Source organism: Mus caroli, chromosome 16, assembly GCF_900094665.2.
Source record: "Mus caroli chromosome 16, CAROLI_EIJ_v1.1, whole genome shotgun sequence".
Taxonomy (NCBI): Eukaryota; Metazoa; Chordata; class Mammalia; order Rodentia; family Muridae; genus Mus; species Mus caroli.
Window position 1 is genome coordinate 1,034,856 of NC_034585.1, and position 24,013 is coordinate 1,058,868.

The window sequence follows — 24,013 nt, forward strand, 5'->3', positions numbered from 1 at the left end:
TCGAGTGGAAGCTATGCATTCCTGCCTCCAAAGCCTAAAGAGCTTATTCTGCATAACCAGGATCTCCCTATAAATAAGTCTATTAGCCTGATCTGTCTCAACTGACTGGTGTACCTGCCATAGCACTCTAAAAACAAACGCCACACACTTCCCTCCTAACTGGGATAGGATAGAGTCCCTCAGAAACAGCATACAAACAGCATGACACACCTTGCCAATTTCCTAGCACCTTCTATATTTCCATGTATTCATGCTAAATACCATAAAGATCCTTAATTATCTGCTTGGACCTGTGATTTTCCTAACTCAAAATCTTTGAGGTTTCTTATTTCAAAAGCACATACTTAGATTTAAACAATGCATGGTCTAAAATAGAAATATGAAGTTAAATATTTTTATTAGTAGGAATCTATTCCTATAAAAGTCTTTGTGTGAAAAAATGGTAGAACAGCAGGGAAACTCAGAAAGACTTGAGCCACCACCTTCACAGTTCAGAAGATTGATTTTACCAAGAACTGAGTGCCGAGACTTCAGTGTGTCAGCTTCAGACTGTCAGGTCTTAGTCCAGTAGTGCGGTCTTGTTTAAGGACGAAAGAGCTATAGCTATAGGTTAGGAGGTCACTAAGCTAAGACGGGGCTCCAGTTCTCAGGTTCTTCAGCCTGGGCATCTAATTATGCAAACGGCAGAAACCAATGCCCTGGCCCAGAACAGCTGGGTTCCCCCAGGGCAGGTCTATATATAATTCTGGTTTGGTGTAATTGGGTTCTTAAATGTGTTGTTTCCCAGGCCAAGGCTCCTGCCTGCCACTAGACTACCTATAGTCCCACCCTGTCTCTCAGAAAAGAAGGAAGCCAGGCAAGACAGCAGAGGCCCAGGGCAGGGGAGTGAAAGGGCCATTTAATGAAACTACAAACCAGGCCACAGTTCACAGTGATAGGAGGCCATGCAGTGTGAGAGACCAGGAGAGGGACAGCAGCAGGATACAGCGTCCACACGGGCATATTCACAGACTGTTCAAGAAATGACCAGGTTTGGGTCTATACCCTGGGCACGACTCATGTCCCTAGGATACTCCCACCACTTGTGACTTCTTCCTGGTCCCCAGCCCAGTGCCACAGCTGTTCCTACTGAGCTCCAATATGGAAGCAAGTCAACTATGGCAAAAAGGCTGGCACTTATTCCAGAGACCAATGAACCTACAAGGAGGCACTTCTGATCTGCCATGTCACAAACCACCAGGCAGAAGTTGCACCCCCACATAGCACAGACACAGAAGTAGACAGGACATGGGCATTCATTCCTTCCAGTCCCAGAAAATATAGGGGTTCACAGAGGTGTGGCCAGAAAGGAGCTCTGTACACTGACTGACTCAAAGAAGCTAGGTAAGAACAGGGGCAAGTTCTTCTTGGTTACCAGAGCTTTAAATAGCCCAGGATCCTCTTTGCTTCATACCAGGTAGCTCTTGAGTGTTTCCATACCTGAGAGTTCTGAGGTCCAGGGCTGGCAGTCATTCTTTCTTTCTTTCCCTATCTTGGTACCCCAGACAAGAAGCCCCACTTAAACCCAGGCCTTAAGACCCTGTCTTGCTTGGGTCTACTTAACTTTAGATGATACTCTGACTTCATTCCAGCAGGTCAGCAACAACTGTGGTTCCAGGTTCTACCCTCAGTGTAGGCCCTAGTCTTGGGGACCCGTTAATGCCTCTGGGTGCTTTTGGTCCCAGGAAGAGTAAGGACCAGCCTGGACCTTATACTTATACAGAAAAGGAGAAATGAGGGCCCTAGTAAGAGCCTCTCTAGCTTATCTTCTGAATTGCAAATGTCCAAGCAACACACAAGATTAGTGCCACCCCATGCCACCCACTGGCCCTTGGCCTTAAATCCAACAGAATTGTTGCTGGAAGAGTCGGATGCTCAGGGAAGGGCAAGGTGAGGACAGGATTTCCAGAGTACAGTGGCAGAACTTCCAACCCTAAGTGGGGAGTTGAGGGGATAGTGACCACTGAGCATGGGGAGCAAAGCACATGGGGGCCAGACTAATAGGTGGGGGAGTCCAAGTCTGGCTCTGTTAGCACAAGCGCTTGTATGTGCAGATGTAGGCTTTGCAGCTGGGACATGTGTGCGTCACATCCTTGAAGTCATTGATGAGGCAGGGGATCAAACAGCAGCCCAGGTCACACCTGAATTGAAGACAGAGATAGGCTGAGGCCTGAGAAGGCTCAGGCAGCACATAGAGCCCCAGCAGCACCACCACTTACCAGTGCCCCACACCTACCCCATGAAGCAGCAGAAGAAACCCAGCACAAAGTTCATCAGGCCTATCTCGTAGGAGATCTTGGTGGTGATGGCCTGCTGGCAGTGAGGACACACTGTCTGCACTGGTGCGCCTTCAAAGATCTCTCCCTGCAGTACTGTCACCGTGGTGGCTGCCCCTGATGGGACCAATACGGTGGCCGTGTGGCCCCCAGGGCCAGGGTAGGGCCCTGGTGGGTAGGGTCCTGGTGGATAATAGCCCATAGGTGGGTGAGGGCCTGGAGGAGGGTAGAAACCTGGAACAGCACACAGAAAGGTCACTGGCTGGCTGGGAGAAACACAGAACATATGATCCCAACACTCAATGCACAACCCACAGCTTCTTGCTGTCTTCCAGAAGAGGGCCAGAGTGTCAGCAGGAAGAGGCCTTGGCTCAAGGTGACCATTTATAATGACCCATTTGATCCCTACCACATTAAGACCAAGACAGATGTGGCAGAGAGCTAGGAGTATATAGCTCTACTCCACTTAACTTCCTTGCCTCTGGCATGCCAAGACTTCTTTTATGCCTGCAAGGATAAGGACTTAAGTAAAAAGAAAAGTACCATTTCTCTATGCATACAAAGCTTTTGCAAGTCAATATCTGAAATACCAAAGACAACCCAACCTAACCCAGATACTGCAGGAACCACACACGTTGGGCCTGAGTGTAGCGCCAGTGAGCTACTGGTGAACAAAGGTCCAGGCCTTCTTTGGGGGCTTATGTCCTTAGTAGGAAAAAACTCCCACCTTACCACAGTCCTTAGCATGAGCCACTATAACCTTCCTTGGTGGATGCAAAGTTCCTCCTAGCTGCCATTTTCATTTTATATGGAATGACTGGTGACTTTCCATAGTGAATTTGGGGTCTTAACTCACCTGCAGGCATGTAGGTGCCATCTGCATTCATATGGGGGGGCACAAAGCCAGGCTGAGGCACTGGTTGGCCAGGTGGCTCATAGGGTGGAGGGGCAATGTCAGCAGAAGGTAGTGGCATGCCTGGTGGAGGCTGCATCACAGCTGGCGAGGTTCGGCCTGAATAGAGATGGGCAGAAAGAAGATGGCTCAGCTTCTGCTCCACACAGAAGCAGGACACAGGATGACCCTGAAGCAGGATTTGAAAAGCCCCAACTACACTTGGAATGGAGAGCTGTGACAGGGATCCCAGAAGGCAGAAGCCAGTAAAGACCCTTAAGACAAAAGCCAATGACAGGGTACTGGCCCAGCAGTCCCATTAATGGGCCTTATCCAGACCTCTACCAATGATAATTTAACATCCTTACCTGGGGTAAGTGGGGCTCCACTTTTTTCCTCCAGTAGTGGGGCTGTAGGACCTCCTGGATAAGGAGGGGGTGGCTCATTAGACATCTTTGCTGCTGATACTCCTGGATCTGGAGGAGAAACAAGTTTAGCTCCTTGCTTCCATGCAAGGCCAACACACTAGGTTGTGACCATCTTTCGATGCTCATCAACCCACACACATGCATGTTTTCTCTGGCTCCTCTCAGGGAGCCTCTGGCTCAAACTCAGCTACCTGAGCTCTTCTACCATTTCCTTTCCTCAAAAGTGTGACAAGGACCAGGGTTGGTGGCTAGATCCAGCAGTACCCTTGGGATACTCTATCTCTGCCAGGGACAACCCACCAGAGCTACCCTCCTTTATACTGCTCCATGGTCACCCATATTTTTTTGGAAGCTGGAGGGTAAGGACAGAACTCTTGGTGACAAGGCCCAGCAGTCCTGTCTGAGAACCTAACCCCAGTCACTACCCAAGGAAGCTTGGCACCTACAGTCTCCCAACTCAACTGAGCTATGGGGGGCAGACTTTCTACCTTTCTACTTTCTGCAACATGGTTTGGAAAGGGGTGATTTCTTACCTCAGATTTCTGGTGCAGAGAACAGAAGTAGGTGAGAGTAATTCAGCGGAGGCAGATCTAGGAGGCTATTTCAGGGAAAGAGAAAGCAACAACTTTAATCCCAGGCTTCCAGGTAAGCTATTTCCCCAATACTCACAGCTTAACCACCCCACACCCCGAGTGGCACAGCTGCTGAATCCTCTGTGGGCCCACCATTCTCCATCCTATAGATCCAATTCCAAGGCTTGAAAGGAAGCAAAAAGAGTCAGCTGTGGGTTGGTGTCTGGCTCTGGCTTGTCTCCTGTTTTGCTTGGTATGAAAAGGAAAGAGTCAGTCAAAGGAAACAATCTGTTTTATTCCTTTCATCAGATGTCCAGAGTACCTGCTATAAGGCATTAGTGGAGAAGTAGACACACTCAGGTCTTACCTTCACTCTATTTAACATAAAAGATTAGTCATTAGTAGCAGCTTGAAGTGGGGACTGCCTTTTGTTAACTACAAAGCAGTAAGAAATCGAAAAAGTCCAGTACTACGGTATGTTCAATAAAAACGACATTTCTAGCAAAGCCTAGAGCCCTTACAGTAAGTCCAAACACAGAAGTACCAAGCCACTTAAATTTTTTTCCCATTTTGAAATAGAATCCCACCACTGTGTAGTCCAGTCTGGCCTTCAACTCTTCATCTTCCTGCCTAGTCTACCATAAGCTAGGATTATAGGCATATACCAGGACAACTTGCTTCCTATGTTTAACAAATCAGGGGCAGGGGCTGAGGGATCAGATCCCAAGCTTTGGGGTCAAATTTTGTGGTGATCTGAATAGGAATTGCCCTCATAGACTAGTGTTTGTCCATTGAGAGTAGCACTTATAGGAGGTGTGGCCTTGTTGGAGGAAGTGTGTCACTGTGGAGGCAGGCTTAGAGGTCTTATGTGTTCAATCTAGGCCTAATAATGTGGCAGTCTCCTGCTAAAGATCAAGATGTAAAACTTTCAGCTCCTTCTCTTGCACCATGTCTGACTGCATGCCACCATGCTGCTTCTCAGCCTGTTGATAATAGACTAAACCCCTAAAACTGTAAGCTAAACCCAATTAAATGTTTTTTTTCCTTTTTAAGAGCTGTGGTCATGGTGTCTCTTCACACTAATAAAATCCTAACTATGACAAATTTTAATACAGGTTTGAGAAACTCCATTCATGATCAATGTAGCCTAACACCCTCCATGCTCTTCTGCAGGAAGTTACTGCTTTGCCTGCACACAACTGCAGCTTCAGCCCATCTTTCCTTAGGCAGGCCCACATCTGAGGCTTCCAGGATCCACTACTTCAGATTATAGGACTACTCCTCTACAAAGCTATCCTTGCATTTCACAGTCCCCACCTACAGATAATGTCTGACTTTGAAATGCCATGAGCATTTCATTCAGCTGCTTTGGGTGCTGCTTGTTCCAAGTAACGATAATAGAGTGGAAACCTGCTGGGTGTCCCAGCAGTGCAACCCTGCCTGGCTTCCTCTCATTCTGTATGAAGCTCTACCAGAGAGTTGCATACTCTACCTTTGCTTGGCCACACCCACCCACCAGACTGAGCTCTTGTTTCTCTGAAGAACTCCAGATGGGAATTTTCACAGGAACAAGGATGCAAGTGACATTCTGAGATGCCTACCAAGACCTAAGGAACACTACAGAGTCATGAAGCCAAGCAAAACTGCTTTACTCCCCAACCCCAGGCCAGGCCATGTAGACTGACTCAGCTTCAAGTTAAAACAAAAACAACCCACAGTCTTGTAATTTGGGGTCAGCAAAGCACCAGAACTCCTGCTCCCTCAGAGGAGAAAGGATCAGCCTTGTTTCCAGTAAACCGAATGGACAGCAAAGAGATCTGGAGTCAGTCAAACCTGGCCTCAAGTCCATGGCATTAGCATGTCAAAGTCCTTACCTTCCTGTATGAGAAACCTCCTTCCCCAGGCCCAGACAGAACCCAATCTCTAGTACATCCATCGGGAGGAGGTCCTGCTGAGAGGTGTTCTAAAGTTACATCTTGGTGATAGCTACAAAGCTCTATTAACATATTAAAAGCACCAAACATAATTAACAGTGGGAAATCATTCATACGAATAAATTGTTAGGCAATTCAATGAGTATAAAAATCACAGATTATACTAAGACAGCTATAAAAGCACTTAATCTTATGGGATCCTGTTGTATATGCAATTCATCCTTCACCAAAACATTATGTAGCATGTGGCTGTACTTTGAAAAGAACATGATTCCAAAATAGGACCCTGAAGGCAGTATTGCGTGGTATGATCTTGTCAACCTGGCACACCTGGGAAACAAGACTCTCCAATGAAGAACTGCCTCCATAAGACTGACCTTCAGTATGTTTTCTTGATTGCAAACTGACATAGGAGTGGCCAGCCCACCTTGGGCAGTAATAACCCTGTAGGTCTGGCAGCAAACCAGTAAGCAGTGCTTTTTGGTTTTGTTTCTTTTTTAAGGTTTCCCCTTGAACTACTGTCCTGGCTTCCCTTGATGGTGATAGACCTGTAAGCTGTAAACTAAAACAAACCCCTTCCTCTGCAAGTTGCTTTTGGTTATGATGTTTTATCACTTCAACAAATTGCTGTTGTGATTAAAAAAAAAAAAAAAAAAGGGACACTTGAGATGGAAAGTGAGAAAGAAATGGGGCCTGGACTTTTGGTGTGCCGGGTTCAGTTGCTTTCCTCTTTGGGTCTTTTGCTTCCCAGACAAGTTTCAAGTACAGGTCGCAGGGGCCTGAGAACTGTCTCTGGCATTCTGCTTGGCTCTCAACTATTTATTATGCAGTGCAATTGATTTAACGCCAAGGCAGAGCCTGGCTGCTGGTACAGGGCCCCTTGGAGTGGGGGCATATCTCCTGGCCAGCACAGCATAGGGTCTGAAGGCAAACTTAGTTCTCTGGTTGAAGCTGTCTAACACAACAACAGAGGGTAACCAACATACTCCCATGGTCTTTCTGTTTCCCAGAGTGCCAGTGAGCAGGCATTCTACTAAGGCCAGGAGAAGAAAGGGGAATTTTGAGTCCTGAGACCTATTGGTGCAATCAGACTGGTCAGCTCTGTGCACGAATTCTCACAGGACTGAAGACAAGTACTGAGGGGATGAGGTAAAAGGTGAGTGAGGACAAGGCTCAGAGGGACTTTCTGACATGACTTTTTCCATGTCTACAAGACCAATGGTTCTCCAAACTTTTGTTCTGTGGACTTCTTTATACCAGGTTATCAAGGACTTCAAATAGACTATCTCTCAATATGGCATTAGAAAATATTTAAGTACTTAATAAAGAATTTTTAAAAAATTAGTTTGGCCATGCAGTGGTAATGGTGCAAGCCTTTAATTCCAGAACTCAGTAGGCAGAAGCACATCACTGTGAGTTCAAGGCCATCTGATCTACAGAGTTAGTTCCAGGACAGTCAGGCTACACAAAAAAACCCAGTCTCTAAAAGACAAAAATAAAAAAGTTCAAGGATAAGGATGTAGCTTGGGGAGAGCAATCTCCTTACATATGCAAGGTCCTAGGTTCAATCCCCACCATAAATAAATAAATAAATAAAGCAAGTGAGATCACAGTGGCAAATTAAGTTTCCAAAATTCCGATTACTATTCACCAATAGAACAAAATTTAACAGTGGCAACAAACCAATTACACATTTATCATCTAGGAATGGTGGCTCAGCATTTGGGAGGTTGTGGCAGGAAGACTGCTGTAAACTTGAAGTAAATTGAGCTACAGAGTAAGACAAGGCCTCAAAAAATCCAAACCAAGGGTCAAAGAGATGGCTCAGCAGTTAGGAGCATTTGTTCAGTTCTCAGCATCCACATAGTAGTTTACAACCATCCAGTTCTAGGGAATCCAATGCCCTCTTCTGATATCCACAGGCACCAGGCACATATGTGATAAACCCGGCCCAACACTCATACATATAATTTTATTTTTTAATCCAAGCCAGTGGGCTATGAAGATAACTCAATAAGTTAAAGTGTGTGCTGTGTAAGTCTAGGAACCTGAGTTTGATCTTTGGAACCCATAAAAAGTGAAGAACCAACTCACTGAGTTGTCTATTCACCTCCATTCAAGTGCTGCAGTGTACACACCCTCACAAAAAAATGCAAAGAAGTTATAGCAACATAGGGAGACAAAAAATGTTTCCCTATGGAATAACTTTGCCTATATTCAACACGGTATCTCTGAATGCCTAAATCACCCATTTGTTTGTGCTGGTAATTCTTTGGGGAGGAGGGGAGCACAGAAGAAGGAACTTAGGACCTCAAATGTGCACTTTGCCACTAACACCCTGCATTAAAAAAATAAAGTGTGCTTATATCTGTTTATCTGTTTGCTAAGGTGTGTTGATGAGTGGCTTTGGAGCCCAGAAGAAAGTGTCAGTCTCTTGAGCTGTAGTTATAAGCATTTGTGAGTCACTTGTTTTGGGTGTTGGGATCTGAGCTCTAGTCCTTAGGACTGAGCAGCACAAGTGCTCTTAACTGCTGAGCTATCCCTCTAGCCCTCTGACAGTTGTTTTTCTGGGCATGAGGGGAAAAAAACAGCTACTTTGAACCATAACTTGAAAAACTACAACTGTGTATATGCTTTGCTCCCAGATAGCTATCAATCTTGAGGTTTTCTTGCGTGCCTCACACTTTATCACACAAAATGTTCAAAAGCTATGTACACACACATACCAATAATTAATAAAGGTGTGCTTGCTTTGGCAGCACATATACTAAAGTTCAAATGATACAGAGATAGCACCCTCACCCCCTCGCACAGGATGATTCATAAATTCAAGTGACCAGTAGTTTTTTCTTTGTTAAATTTCTGTAAAATTCTTTATTAGTTGTGTTTAGGTTAATAACCATTTTCTTGTGCTAAGACTTTGTGTAAAGCTAATGGAAAAGGTTTTTTACCATACTCATTTTGGTAAGCTCTTGCTGCTATTAACTTTTTAAAGCTTTATTGTTTGTGTACATATGCCATGGTATGTGGAGATCCAAAGAAAACTCTCTATAGAGTCTGTTGTCTCAGTCCACCTTTATGTGAGTTCTGGAGTAGAACTCAGGTCATCAGGTTTGCCTGTTAAGCATCTTTCCCCCCAGAGCATCTCACTGGCTAGCTACTAACTTTTGACTAATAAAATCGTATCTTTAGCTAGGTGGTGGTGGTGAACACCTTTGATCCCAGCACTGCGGATCAAAGAAAGCGGTTCTCTGAGTTTGAGGCCAGCCTGATCTAAAGAGAGTGTTCCAGGATAGCCAGAGCTATACAGAGAAACACTTGTCTTGAAAGACCAAAACCAATCAGAGAAGCAAAAAAATCTAATCTACCTTTAAACATAAAAAAGCATAAAGCTAATTTTTATTACCTTTATGTGTGTGCTGCTTTGAGTACTGGTAAAGACTGGTGCAGGTCAGTACCCCTGCCTGATCCAACCTAGGCTCCAGTGCTTTCTTTTCATGTGATTCTGAGGCATCCATGCAGATACTAGTACAATGCAAAGTCAAGGTCTAATACTGGTTTTGCTCTACTAATAAGACAGTCCAGCCGGGCGGTGGTGGTGTATGCCTTTAATCCCAGCACTTGGGAGGCAGAGGCAGGTGGATTTCTGAGTTCGAGGCCAGCCTGGTCTACAAAGTGAGTTCCAGGACAGCCAGGGCTACACAGAGAAACCCTGTCTCAAAAAAACAAAAAAAGAAAAAAAAAAAAAAAAAGACAGTCTGACCTCCTGCCCTCAGGAACTCTCCTTCCTGGCTGCAGAAGATAACCACTGTTCTAGAGAGACCCCACTAGACTGAATACAGGGTCAATTGCCTACTGCCAAAGAGACCTAGAGTCTTAGGTTTCCCTAGGGAAATCAGAGCCTGTTGTTGTTCTACCTGAAGAGCACCCCAGGGAGGCACCTGCTACTGTGCAAGCTTTTTAAATTAAACAAGCAGTTGGGACAAGGACTCTGCATCAGCCTTAGTAAGTCCAACTCCACCATTATCTGGCTCAACATCAGAGCTTGTTTGGTTAACTCATTTGCCTTCCTCTCAGAATGGAGAAAGGTTACCAGAATGTGTACAAAATGTCCTCTGCTGGACTGCAGGGGTTGGCCCACAGAACACTGAATAAAAAGAACCTGTTACATAGGCCTGAGGTGGTGGTGTACATCTTTACTTGGTAGGCAGAGGCAGGTGGATCTCTGAGTTCCAGGTCAGCCTGGAATACAAAGCAAGTTCCTAAACAGCCAGAGTTCTGCACAGAGAAACCCTGTAAACTGTGTCTCTCAAAAAAAAAAAAAAAAGAAAAAAGGAAAAAAAGAAACAAGAAACAAGAGCCTGCTACTGCTACTTTACTACTTGACAGGAACAATGCCTCTATCCTGGAGTTATCTGATCACTGATCATGGTGCCTGTGGTCACCCGCAATGACCTCATTCAAAGACATATAGACCCTAGTCTGAGCAGCTCACCCCTGTGGCATCCATTTCCAAAACAGCAGAGGTCATACAGAACCTCTGTGAGAAATCCTCTAGATTGCTCTCCTGTTGGACTGCCCTCTTAAGACATGTGGGGACTTGCCTAGAGATCCCAAAGTCAGCAGCACCCCTGGGAAAGCGTTCTACCTGGACCCAGAGGCATGCGACTGTGCTGCATATGCTGCAGAGTGGCATTCCCAGGGTCATTTCACTACCACTGTCCCTTCACAGAGGTGGTCCCCTGTGGCATCCATGGATTATGACACCAGCTGCCCTCACATGGGCCCCTCTGTCTCTGGGAGTAGGTCTTTGGCACCTGGCCAGGGGGAGGGCACTCTGCTTCACCCATGGCCTCCCATTTGCTGAACAGGGCAGGAGGCCATGCAATGTGATGGGTCATCACAACCAGTGGGCACTACGAACCTCAGTGTATCACTGGATAAGACTGGCCCCTGGGTAACATCCCACGGCTGCCCTATCCTAGTTGCCCAACTACCCCAAAAGTATGTGTTAGCACAGGCTCATGTGGTGGAAATTTGAAGGAAAGCCATGTGGGGAGATCCAGATGGCTGGTGCTGCTCTTGGAACAACTAGCAACCAGGCCAGCATCACAGCTGAGTCAGCACTCATCTCAACTACTCATTGTTCTGGGCTCTAGACCCAGCCCTGTTCAAAGCCCAGAAGGAAGGCTTGGAGGAGACAAAGTCCAACAGGCAAAGGAAATAAAGGAAACAGTGACTAAAGTGGCTATGCTGGCTGGATAGGACAACAGCATTGAGGCTTGCAGGAGGACCCAGCTACAGGGATTACTGCTAAGGTCCAAATCTCAGATCTCAAGACACAGCGGGTCAAGGAAGACAGTCCCAGACCTCTCAGTGGCAGAGTACTTGCTTAGCATCTGTCATGGTTTGAACGTGCTTGGCCCAGGGAGTGGCACTATTTGGAGGTGTGGCCTTGTTGGAGTAGGTGTGTCACTATGGGTGTGGGCTTTAAGACCCTGGTCCTAGCTGCCTAGAAGCAAGTCTTCTGCTATCAGCCTTCAAATAATGATGTAGAACTCTCAGCTCCTCCTGCCTGGATGCTGCCATGTTCCTACCTTGATGATAATGGACTCTGAACCTGTAAGCCAGCCCCAATTAAATGTTGTACTTTATAAGACTTGCCTTGGTCATGGTGTCTGTTCAGAGCAGTAAAACCCTGACTAGGACAACATCCATGAAGCCATAGGTTCAATTTCTTGTAGTGAAAAGTAAAAACTCAGGAAAACTGGAGCTACATAGTAAGATCCTGTCTTAAAAACAACAACAACAACAATGGGGGGGGGGAACAAAACCATAAATGTAGCAAAGCCACCTTCCTTTCTTGCCTGTCAATGGCATACATAGGTCTTCCTGGCACTCTAGTATCAGGATAATGGTTGAGGCCCTAGACAAATTCCTTAGTCTCTGACTTGTTTTGGAAAATGATATTCTTGTGAGGCAGAACTAAACTCCACATGCTGGGCAGAACAGGCTTTACGCAGGTAACAAGTAGTGGTTATTTCAGAAGATGCTTTTAATTGAACTACTGTGTAAAGAAACATCGTCCACTCCTAATGAAATCAAGGCTATGATTATGTCACATTGAAAATAGTGACAGATTGTAAAGAATGACAGCCTCATGAAGTAGGTGGCTCAGACAGCTAGCTGCACCCAAAGCCATCCTTCCTGCATCTTCCCTTCTGTTATGAAATCAGTGTATTAACTAATTCACTCCTGCCCTAATTACAGTTCCCATAACCATCTGACTAAGCTCTGGTCAATACTGGCCTTAGTGCCTGGGCCATAGAAGGCACTGATGGAAGTCAGCTCAGTCTAGACCATGGACCTTCTCCTGGCTGGGCTTATAGGACTTGGTTACAATAGTGCCGCAACCATGGAGAAATATACTATGTATGAAAGATGGTCATGGAGACTCCAACCACTTCTAACTGTTCCACTGATAGAAATAAACCTGTTTTAGTCAATTATTGGTAAATAACTTCTAATTATTAGAAAAGAACTACATTAAAAACTAGTATTACTTGGGCCTAAAGGCATACATCTTTCCAGGAAATGAATTATCCAAACATTTCTATTAACTTTCCAATTAAATGGCTTTCTCCAGGTGACAGAATATTGTCTGCTAGGGGTAAATGCTTTTTGTTGTTTAAAAACAGACCCCAGCCATATCTAACGATGGTATATAACTATGCTGAATGCAAACTTTCCAGTATGGCTGCTTTAAGGTTACTATGCACTAAGCTCTGTGAATAAGCCTAATAAATTCAGTGCTTACCCAGAGTAAACTTTGGTAGAATCACACCTTGGTCTGTTGTTGGGACCACATGAGTGGGCAGACATTATTTATTTATGCCTCCCCAAGGAAAGGCATTTTATCAACAGAAGCTATCATGGGCCTCTACATTGAAATCCTTTCTCAAAAAAATTAAGGGTACCAAAAAGCAAAACAAAAAGGGCACACACAAAAAAAAACCAAAACAAAACAACAAAGAGTTAGGGGCTGTAGTTCAGTGTAGAACACTTGCCTAATATGAGCAGGGTCCTGGGTTCAATCTCCAGCACTATATACAAAAAAGAGAGACAACTAGAGGCCCTGGAATGGGGCCACACAATCCTAGCACTCACTTCAGTGTGAACACCTGGCTGCAGAAGCCGTTGCTAATGTATAGAGAATACGGACGGAGCATTTACCATGTTGACATAGATGCCCTTCATGGGGACAGAAAGGAAAGGCTCACAGTGAATGCAGGTATGCCAATGTCTCAGACCCACACCATCTTCCTCTCCACCAAGGTCTGCACAAATCTGCAGCTAAGTCAGTGTGTAACCAGGCCAGGACTCCTACAGCTGCCCAGAGACAATATGCTAGGCAAAAAACAAAGAGAACGCCAGGCATGAGGGTGCATACCTTTAATCCCAGCACTCAGGAGACAGAGACAGGTGGAACTCTGTAAGTTCAAGACTAGCCTGGTCTACATATATTCAGTCTCAAAGAGAGAGTGGAAGAGGAAGAGGCATTGTTCACAAAGTCCATTTGGTCTCAGAGAACCCTGGTGAAGGCTGAACCTGTCTACAACTGTGCTGAGAAGACAGCCAGTGTGTTTCCACCTCCAATCCGAGAGACCTGCCCAATCAGCATCAGCTAGTCTATGAAAGTCTAACTGCGGTCCATCTTCCACCAAGTCCCAGCAGAGGCAAGCCAAGAGGGGTAATGCCACTGCAGGCCCTGACCATTTCTGGCTTGTATCAATGAGGGTACAAGTACAACATGAGAAGGAAGTGAAAAGAGAAGGAGAAGCCAAATCAAGATAAGACTAGTGGTTCCAGCTGGGCATTGGTGGCACACGCCTTTAATCCCAGCTCTCAGGAGGCAGAGGCAGGCAGATTTCTGAATTCGAGGCCAGCCTGGTCTACAGAGTGAGTTCCAGGACAGCCAGGGCTATACAGAGAAACCCTGTCTTGGAAAAAAAAAAAAAAAAGACTAGTGGTTCCAAACTTACAAGTAGGTATGACTTCTAGGCCAAGATGAGGACAGTAACTGTGCACTGACATCCTAATGATTTCTCACCAATGCTCTTAGCAAACACCTTTCACTCCCTGTGACCTCAAAAGAGGGGCCACAAGGGAGTAGGTTAATTCTCCTTTTCTGAAGGAAAGCTGTGCTGCCAGGTATATTCCACTTTGAGGGCAGCAATTCCCACAAGCAAAGGTATCTATATGTATTGTCTTGATGTTCGGCCAAAAGGATGGCTAACTCCATTGCAACTACAAAGTAACTGCATTCACACCTCAAAGGACACTTATCTACTTTTAACAAATATGGAAAAATGGTATGGACTAGGATCTAAATACAAGCAGTTAAGAACAGAGTAATCCTCCTTCAGTAGTGCTCTCTGGATAGTGAGATCTTGAGAGGTTTGTTCATACATAAATACAAATGCGGAAGCCTTTTACTTATGTGTAGATTCTAGTTTTTCTTTCTTTCTTTCTTTCTTTCTTTTTTTTTTGGTTTTTCGAGACAGGGTTTCTCTGTATAGCTCTGGCTGTCTTTGTAGACCAGGCTGGCCTCGAACTCAGAAATCCACCTGCCTCTGCCTCCCGAGTGCTGGGATTAAAGGCGTGCGCCACCATGCCCAGCGATTCTAGTTTTTCTATGATGAGCACTAGCTCCTTCTTCAAAATGCTCAAAACTGTTAAATATTATTATTTTTCAAACCAGAATGGTGCCTCAGACTATGAGTGAGTTCTGGAGAAACAGGGGCTTCTGAGAACTCTCCCTCTCAGATGTCACAAGCATCTTTTACTGCATCTTCCTGGGTTTTGTAGAGTAACTCCCACTTCTCTTCTGGATCATTGCCCAGGGCTTTGGGTAAACTGTCAAGTTGGCTAGGTCTTGCATGGAGAGCCAGCAAGTCACTTGAGGAGGAGGGCAAGCAAGCAACTCCCCAAGGGACACATGATACACTAGAGAGTGATGAGGTTCCTGGGCTTGAGGCAGGTGATGGTTGGTTCTAAGCCACGAACACAGCCTAGGCTGGTCCTGTGCCCTTGCCCTGCTCTCTGAGCTGTTTCTGTGTTCAAGAGCTTGTTTCTATATATTCTGCTGCTAGCATAGAACACAATGGAAGTCCACATAAGAGAGGAAATGAAGAGCAAAAGATGGAAAAAGGGCTACAGCTGCAGGCACAACCAGAGATAAACAAGTTGTCGGCACCTGTTACAAGGCAGGCCATGGTGACTGAAAGCTAATTTTAGAAACACCACAAGCCTAAAGACCCATCTCTTAAGCCACCAAAATGGAACCTTATGGGAGAAAAGTCCTGATATCTGCCTGCAGTGAACTGACACAAAACAGACAGCCTCTGGGTTATTTTAACCATTATTCTGACCAAGGACAACACACAAACCCCTGATGTGCAGTCAAACCATGTAGTCACGACAGTCATAGCCACCAGGTGCAAGGTTTTTGTTTTTAAGATTTTTATTTTTTGCTGGGCAGCGGTGATGCACACCTTTAATCCTAGCACTTGGGAGGCTGAGGCAGGTGGATTTCTGAGTTCAAGGCCAGCCTGGTCTACAGAGTGAGTTCCAGGATAGCCAGGACTACACAGAGAAACCCTGTCTCAAAAAAAAAAAGGAAAAAAAAACCTCAATTTTTATTTTTTATGTGTATGCATTTGTGTGTCAGTTCATACCATGAGTGTTCCAGTGCCTGCAGAGGCCAGAGGTAGGCATCAAATCACTGAAAGGAATTACAGATGGTTTTGATCTACCCAGAACTAAATAACCGCTGGGCTCCTTTATCTCACACAGCTCACTAAGTGCTCACCCTCCAAACTTTCTCTCACAAAAATGAGATGACATCATCTTTAAGATACTGATCTCTCATGTAATAGATCACTTCCTCTATTATTCTAGGGAAATTTCTGCTTGGGGGAAGATAAGCTACAGAGATTTGTCACTGCTAATACTAGATACTTTGTAGAAATCACAGCAATTACTAAAAGAAAAGAAAATACCACAAAACATAGCAGACCTGAGCCAGACCTCAACAACTCTTTAAGTTGCTGTCAAATGATTTTCCAAGAGCAATTTAAAAACAGAACACTGTATATGTTAGCATACACTTTTAAAAATGGTATTGAACTCTGTAAGTTCAAGGCCAGCTTGGTCCACTTTTTGCCTGGACTATACAGTGAGACACAAAACCTGAGAAATGTGTCTAGTGCAGGGTCACAGTGGAAACTTATCAATAGCCTGCCCTGTGGAGCTGTGCACAGATGTCAGCAAAAGCACCCAGGAAAAAACAAAACACAGAGAATCAAAGTGGAAGGCAAAGCTACTAGTATTTTATATGCAGTATACTACACAGCAGAAGCTAAACCAAATTCCTATTACTTGAAGTAGACATGGAAGCCTGGAATGTTCACCTATCAGTTGGCACAATAGCTCTGGGTTTGGGAAATGGGAATGTGGTTTGCAGTTGTCATTGGCGTGTATACATTTCTCTTCAGATATCTCACCTTTCTGGCTAGAAAAGCATCAGAGATAACTGAATCTGAAGTCTCTGCTAACAATCATTTGGGTGTCAAGCACTTATTAAGCAGGAGCCATGTAAACTACTGGAAACCACAGCAGAGAGAACAGAAGCAGCAGGTTGGGGAGTGGGCTCAGGAACGATGTAGCTATTCTGGTTACTAGAGCAGAGCCAGGCCTCAGCTGCCCTGACAAATACTCAACACCCCTGCCCTCCTCCAGCTCTCTTGCCACATGCTCCAAAGTGTTCAAAGTACACTGGTTGCCCAGGATGGTGGTCCACGTATATACGTATTTGGAAGGTAGAGACAGGAGGATCAGAAGTTCAAGGCCAGTCTCAACTATATAGAATGTCTGAGGATGTCCTGGGCTGTATCAGACCCTGTCTCGAAAACAGTAACACTGCCATACATGTGAGTGGGTGGGGTCCTCTGCACTTAAGTTTACATGGATTTCACAGTGCCATGAACAAAAGGCTGAAGTCCTAGGAAAGCAGGGCTGGAAAGAAAAAGGGAAAGAAAATGAAACGTCTCCTTGGGCTGAAGTCTCTCTACATTTCTCAAAGCTCACAGGCTATCTATTCAAGGACCTTAAAGGGCAGTGTGACCTCATGAAGTCTTTGTTCTACTAGCTTATTTTAGAATGAATCCAATGACTGTACACTTGAGGATTCAACTCTCCATTCAAAACTGTATTTCGAGGGAAGAATGCATACACCATGGTTCTGTGCTTTCAGAGCTGGTAAGCTCACAGGAAGACAACTGAAATTCAGGCAGTACCTGATTTTATTCAGCCAATAAACACTGTCTGCTATGTGTCAGACCCTTTCCAAGGCAACCTGGGTGGGAGACATTTCCCTTAACAGATTGAGGAGAGGAACTATAAACAGAGAGGTACAGTGATGGAGGAATAAGAATTAGAGGAGTCCTACAGAGCTTAATTCTACACAGGAAACGCTTCACCGAACATGCAACGTCTCAGCACAGGCAAAGGTGAATTACACAGTATGGGAAGAAGTCCAAGCAAGAAGTTACATGCAAAGGTCCCCAGAGCAAACTGGCTAGAGGAGATCCTAGGGGGCTCCCACACTGAGTGCAGGAGGCAGGCAGGAGAGCAGTGGGATAAGTTAGGAAATGGGGAGGAGGTTAAGTTGTCCCAAGTCTCCCTTTGCACTGTGTGTATACCATTATCAAATAGGCAGCGGCTAAAGGGAGAAACCTACAGTATTTGGTACCTCTGGCAGTGCTGGGTATAGTTCCTTTTTGGCCAGTTTGAGGCCACAGAGAAACAGGTCATAGTGTGGCTAATCTCCAGGAGGCACAGGTAAATTAGGCATTTATGGAAGCCAAGCTTGACAACACCAAGGACCAAAACTAAGGCTGGATCCTTAAGGGACACAGAACACCCGGGAAATCTGTGAACTGAGAAGGGATCGTTTGAGTTCTTCCCTGAACAGAGCAGGGTTCTTCAGGTCTGAACATGGGCCAATTATATCAGTGAATTCATCATTAGCTAAGTTTACTTTTCTAAGTGAGTATTTATTCAAGAGCCAAGACCCTTGACTCCTTAATTCAGGCAATTCACTGCACCCAAGAGTAATAACTCAATTCACAGTCCCAATCCTCAGATAACTATAGACCCACCTGGGAACCTGGATCAGAAGAATTTACAGAACAGGCAAGACCAGCAGCTGGCTCTAACCACCAGGAGAGGTCTGTGAGCCAGGGACCCACAGGACAGTCCTATAACCAGGGCATTAGTTACTTTCAGAAGAGGACCAAACACTGTGCTCAAGAGCCCAGACTAGTACTTGGGGACAGTCTCTCTATGGCTCATAAAATATGTATACTACAGCTTGGCTGACATTCCTAGGCAGGATTTCCCCCACCTAGAAGGTTTATTTCTATTTGCCATACCCCAGTCACCAAACGAAATGGGTGAAAGGGGTTCTAAACATTTTTCTTTTTCAAAATTACAATTTACTTATTTATGTAATATGTGTGGGCTCATGTGCCATGGTATGCCTGTGGAAGTCAGAGGACAATCTGAGGGAGTTTGTTCTTTTTTTTTTTTTACGTGTGTCCTGGGGATTACACTCTAAAGTCAAATGCCTTTACCTGCTGAGCAGCATGTCAGCTGCTTTTTTTTTTTTTTAAGTGTGTACAGGATTTTGCATCTATGTCTGTGCACTGCATTCATTCAGTGCCTGAGGAAGCAAGAAGAGGTGTCAGATGCCATGGAACTGGGGTTACCACAGCTGCTGGGAATTGAACACACATTCTCTGGAAGAGTAGTCAGTGCTCTTAACTACAGAGCCATTTCTCCAACTCTGAAAATTTAAAACATTTCCTTTAAACCTTGACCAGTATTCTAATTCTGCGGTTAACAAACAAAACAAAACAAAACAAAACAAAACAAAACAAAACACAAACAAAAAACCTCAACTTATCTGATGGCAAAGTTTTGAGAGAAAATGTATGTTCAGCCCTATATTCCAAACCTCCTTCAGTCTACTCCAGCCCTACCCACTGTACCTTGCATGTCTCTGAACCATCTATCTGTACATACCTGCTGAATAAATGAGTCCATGAGATATTAACCTCCCTGACGCCCTGCTAGTCCTAACACAAATGCCCATTATTCTCAGCTCCAGAGGCAGAGCACAGCCACATCTGAGGTAGATGTCACTGTCTTCTTTCTGAAAGTGCCTTTATTTATGGCCAATATTCAAAACAAGAAAGAATGCCACTTCTTGAATCACAATCAGCTCCAAGGAGGAATAGTCATAGTGAGGCCAGGAAAGCTCCCACTTCTGTGGCCCCCCTTCCATTTAATCCTGTTATTTTAGGATATGAAGGCCTGCTTTGTTATTATTAGGAACTCTTGCTGCTTCCTCTGCTAGAAGGGCTATTCCTAGGCTACCTCCTAGAGCAGTGGTTCTCAACCTTCCTAATGCTGTGATCTTTTAATGTAGTACCTCATGTGTGGTGACCCCAACCATAACATTATGTTTATTGCTACTTCATAACTAATTTTGGTACTGTTATAAATCAAAATGTAAATATCTGTGTTTTCCAATGGTCTTACATGACCCCTGTGACAGGACTGTTTGATACCCACAGAGTCACGACCCATAGATTCAGAACCACTGTCTTAGGCAGATGCAGATGACAAGTGCAAATCAGCCAAGAAACAACAATAAATACACAAAGGGCACTGTGTCCTTTCCCATTCCCCCAACTTATACCGTCACTGAACCATAACAACTACTCATCAAGTAGTATAGAATTCTTCTCAAACACCACCCAAACAACCCTGCCACCTTACTACCTACGTCCACTGCGTTTCTTCTAAATCCCAGGCACAGCACACAATTGGATCTGAGTTTAGACTAAATTAACATTTATTGATTATGTGGCTTCTCAGGCACATTCAGAGATTTAGTTAAACTGGACACCTTGTAGTTAAGAACTGATAAGCAGCTGGGTGGTGGCAATGGTGTCTTCAATCCTAACATTCGGGAGGCAGAGGCAGGAGGAGCTGAGTTGGAGGCTAGCTTGGTCTATAGAGCAAGTTCTAGGTCAGCCAGAGTTACAGAGAGAATGTCAAAAAACCAAAAGGAGGAGAAGGAGGCAAAAAAGGCAGAGGAGCAGAAGAGAAAGAGGACAAAGAGGAGAAAGAGGAAGAGAATAAGAAATAACTGACAAGCTAGATCACCCAGTGGACAGACCCATAAAGGATTCTCCTCATGACCATATCAGGAGCATGGTGACAAGAAATATTTTCTTTAAAGAAAATGCACTATAACTGCTTTCAAGGGAAGAATAACAGCGTTTTTTGAAACCAAACCTCCCCTGCCCATCTTTTAGGTTCAAGCAATCCTTCCACCTCACCCTTCAAAGTAGCCAAGAATGCAAGGATGCACTGCCAGGCTGGTTTTTTTAAGACTTCTTTGTGTCCTGCAGTTTCCTTTTCCTTTTTATTTTATTTTTATTTTCTTTTCTTTTTTTCAAGACAGGGTTTCTCTGTATAGTCCTGGCTGTCCTGGAACTCACTCTGTAGACCAGGTTAACAAAAACAAAACAAAACACAAACAAAAAACCTCAACTTATCTGATGGCAAAGTTTTGAGAGAAAAATGTATGTTCAGCCCTATATCCCAAACCTCCTTCAGTCTACTCCAGCCCTACCCACTATACCTTGCATGTCTCTGAACTCAGAAATCCTCCTGCCTCTGCCTCCCAAGTGCTGGGATTAAAGGCGTGCGCCACCATGCCCAGCTGTCTTGAAGTTTCATGTCCTTTCTTTTGTCTACCATGAAGGAATCTTCTCAGCACTTAAGAGCAGGCACCTGCCTTCATCTGGTCTGGGTGCTATTCTTCACTTAAATGTAGCTAGCACATGAGGTTCTAGGAAGGGCAATGGCTTGTCCTAAAGCTTCAGAGTTACAAAGAGGAGCCTTCAGTGTGATCTGTTATCTCAGGAGCCTTCAGTGTGGTCTGTCATCTCAGGAGCCTTCAGTGTAGTCTGCCATCTCAGGAGCCTTCAGTGTAGTCTGCCATCTCAGGAGCCTTCAGTGTGATCTGCCATCTCAAGTCTAGGAATACTTGTCCCAGGACCCTATTATCACTAGAGTTGTCTGATGACTCAAAAAAGAGGCATCAGGTAAGGCCTAAGGGGCCACAGGCTCAGAACTGTGTGGGTGGTAGTTCTGTGAGGGGAGGTAGTTATAAGGTAGGCTGAGGGCATAGAGCTGCAGCCTCTGTAGTGGGATACCTATCCTGCAGCCTCTCCTACAAGACACAGTGCCTCCCAGAAATGAGTCCATTTCTATTGTGTACAATCTACTTCTAAGTTCTCTCACAGGCCAAGAAATCTCCCATCCACACTTCCAACCCCCACCCCAGGAAAGACCAAGAACTCTGGAGAACTCCATACATGCTATGTCTCACTAGAAGATCTTTTACTTACAAGACAGAGAGTTTCACAGAGCCAGTCTCTTCTCCCTTTCAAATGAAGAGTGTGTGTGACAGTCTGGTGTTCATAGCTATGGAGCCAAGTACAAAGGCCCATGGGACTCAAAGCTGTAACTATGAGGTCACCAACTGTGCACTTCAACCCTGTTCTAAAGCTTAAAAAACATCCATGGCACCAGTAGGTTCAAAATGGGCAAGCTTGAAACATACAAAAGAGCCAAGAGAACAAGGCCAAGGACTGAACAAGCAGACAACTCACTTTAATTATTGCCAGCATAATCTGCTGGGACAACCAGGCCTCTGGGACACATTCCATTTTCTCTCTCTCTCAAAACAGTTTTGTCCCCTGAAGTGTTCTTTACACAGTCCCTCTTTCTTCTGGTCAGCTACCTTAAGTCTTCTCAACATCCATGTAAAGGTCTTCCTGGTTCTAAAAACACATCCTATAGAAACCCTCCAAAACCCTTTGGATCGTCAGGACTGGGAGGCAGACTGATTTTCAAATAGCCAAGGTGGGGAAAAATCAATAAGCAACAAGAATTCTAAGTCTAGTTAATAATATGTAGCTTTACTAGGAATGGAAATATACTGTTATCTGCATGTACTTTGGCATGAAAATAAAAGACTGATGGATAAGTACCCAATAAAGATATTAATTGTACATTCTAGGTGGTAGTCCATAGGTGTGCACTGTGAAGTTCAACGGTTTTTGTATGCTTTGAATTTTTCCTAACTAATGTCAAGGTAGAGGAGGTCTTTGAGACAGTGAGTGACCAAAAATATCTTTCTTATTATGAGCAGAGAGCAAGAAGAGCAGACATGCTCACCTCTTTCTTCCCACCCAACTCTGGTCAGCACCAACAAGAAGCTAAGGACCAGAAGGAGCAGTCCTATTTGCCCAGAAAATGCCCTGTTTGGAGTACACTACAAAACTGATATAAAAACTACTGAATGCCCTCTCCCCAAAGCCCCTGATCCTTACTCCTGAAACACAGGTTCTCAGTCCCAAGTATGCATGAGAATTTCTGGAGAGCTTACTAAATGCAGATTTCTGGGCCTTACCCCATAAATACTCAAATCAGATCCTGGGGAATGGGGAAAGTCCAGGTCTTTCTGATGCAGAGGATCCTACCCTGATCACTCCATCTTCCTTGACACCTGTTGAGAGGTCCCAGTAGACCCACCTCCTCCAAGGTCCTGGATGGCTTGGAGCTTCCCCAGCCCCTCGCCTTCCTAACGTCCTGCCGGAGCGCCACGTAGAGCCAAGTCTAGACCTGCAAACCGGCGGGGGAAGGAGGTCGAGACGGCCTCCTCCAGGACCGCCAAGGTCACCCGCGGGTCTCTGAGGCTTGCCTCAGGGATCCTCCCCGACCGATCGCCGTTCCTCAACCCTCCATAACCCCGAGGAAAATGGCTCGTACAGCCGTCCCTTACAGAAATGTAGGAAGGCGTGATAATCACCCGAGTGGGCTGGCCCTTCTCTGGCTGATATCCCCTGTCTGCAGGCCCAGTTCGCTCGGGGCCCTGAAATGCTAGCCCTCGCAGCCCCGCAGCTGCAGCCACGCCGAAATCAACTGCCCTGATTCTGCGTGGCGTTTCGAAGGGAATGGACTCCCCCAGGACAACCCAGGTCCGTTTACCTCGGAATCCAGGAGCTGAGGCCAGAGGGACAGAGATCGGCAGTGGTCCGGCCCGCGGCTCCGAGGAGCCCCTCTACCAGAGGACTCGCAGCACTCACCGCCCCCGCACCGAGAGGACCCTGGAATTTGTAGTCTTTCGGCGCACCCGCAGCATTCCCTGAGGCGGGGGCCTACAGCTCCCGGCACCCACCGCGCGGCGGAGGGGGTGAGGGCGGAGCTCGGCGGGCTAGGTCACGCGGGCGGAGGGTTTCGAAGCCTAGCCCCCGCCTCGGCGTGTGAGAGGGGTCCCATCGGAAGCCCCTTGGAAGTCTCAGAGGTGACTCACCGTCAGTTCCAGCCCCTCACCGGCCAAGCGCTGCCGCAGGAACGGCTGCCTCAGCCCCGTAGCTGTCCAGAGGGAACCGCAAAGCTGTGGAGAAAGGCCCAACCTCCTGGCCTCGCGCCTTAGGGCGGGGCCTCGCGCCTTAGGGCGGGGCCTCGCGCCTTAGGGCGGGGCTTCGCGCCTCACGCAAAGAGCTTGGATGACGTCAGTGGAGGCTCGTTGCGGATGGGCGACGAGCCAGTGGTAGTTCCCCAGGCCCTTCTGCTTGGGAAAAGGCTGGAAAGAAGGATGGTGGTGCTTGCGCTCCCTCAGGCCAGCCAGCCAGCCGTGCTGCGCTCCCCTAGAGTTGAGGGAGAG

The 24,013-nt window shown here is 45.8% G+C and overlaps 1 protein-coding gene across 5 annotated transcripts; it reads right to left on the reverse strand.

Moving 5' to 3' along the window:
- Positions 1 to 380: 380 nt before the first annotated feature.
- Positions 381 to 23,788, reverse strand: Cdip1 (cell death inducing p53 target 1). Of its 5 annotated transcripts, XM_029470272.1 has the most exons (7): positions 23,335 to 23,593; positions 6,082 to 6,155; positions 4,169 to 4,233; positions 3,576 to 3,683; positions 3,172 to 3,327; positions 2,276 to 2,549; positions 862 to 2,180 (listed from the first exon to the last, which is right to left on the reverse strand). In XM_029470272.1, exons 4-7 carry the CDS (start codon positions 3,658 to 3,660, stop codon positions 2,069 to 2,071), a joined length of 627 nt encoding a protein of 208 aa, XP_029326132.1. In that variant the 5' UTR covers positions 3,661 to 3,683; positions 4,169 to 4,233; positions 6,082 to 6,155; positions 23,335 to 23,593; the 3' UTR covers positions 862 to 2,068. The 5 variants fall into 5 exon arrangements, with proteins under 5 accessions (XP_021040716.1, XP_029326132.1, XP_021040715.1 ...); XM_021185057.2 differs by lacking the exon at positions 6,082 to 6,155 and having other exon boundaries at positions 381 to 2,180; XM_021185056.2 differs by lacking the exons at positions 6,082 to 6,155; positions 23,335 to 23,593 and adding an exon at positions 23,660 to 23,788.
- Positions 23,789 to 24,013: the final 225 nt, after the last annotated feature.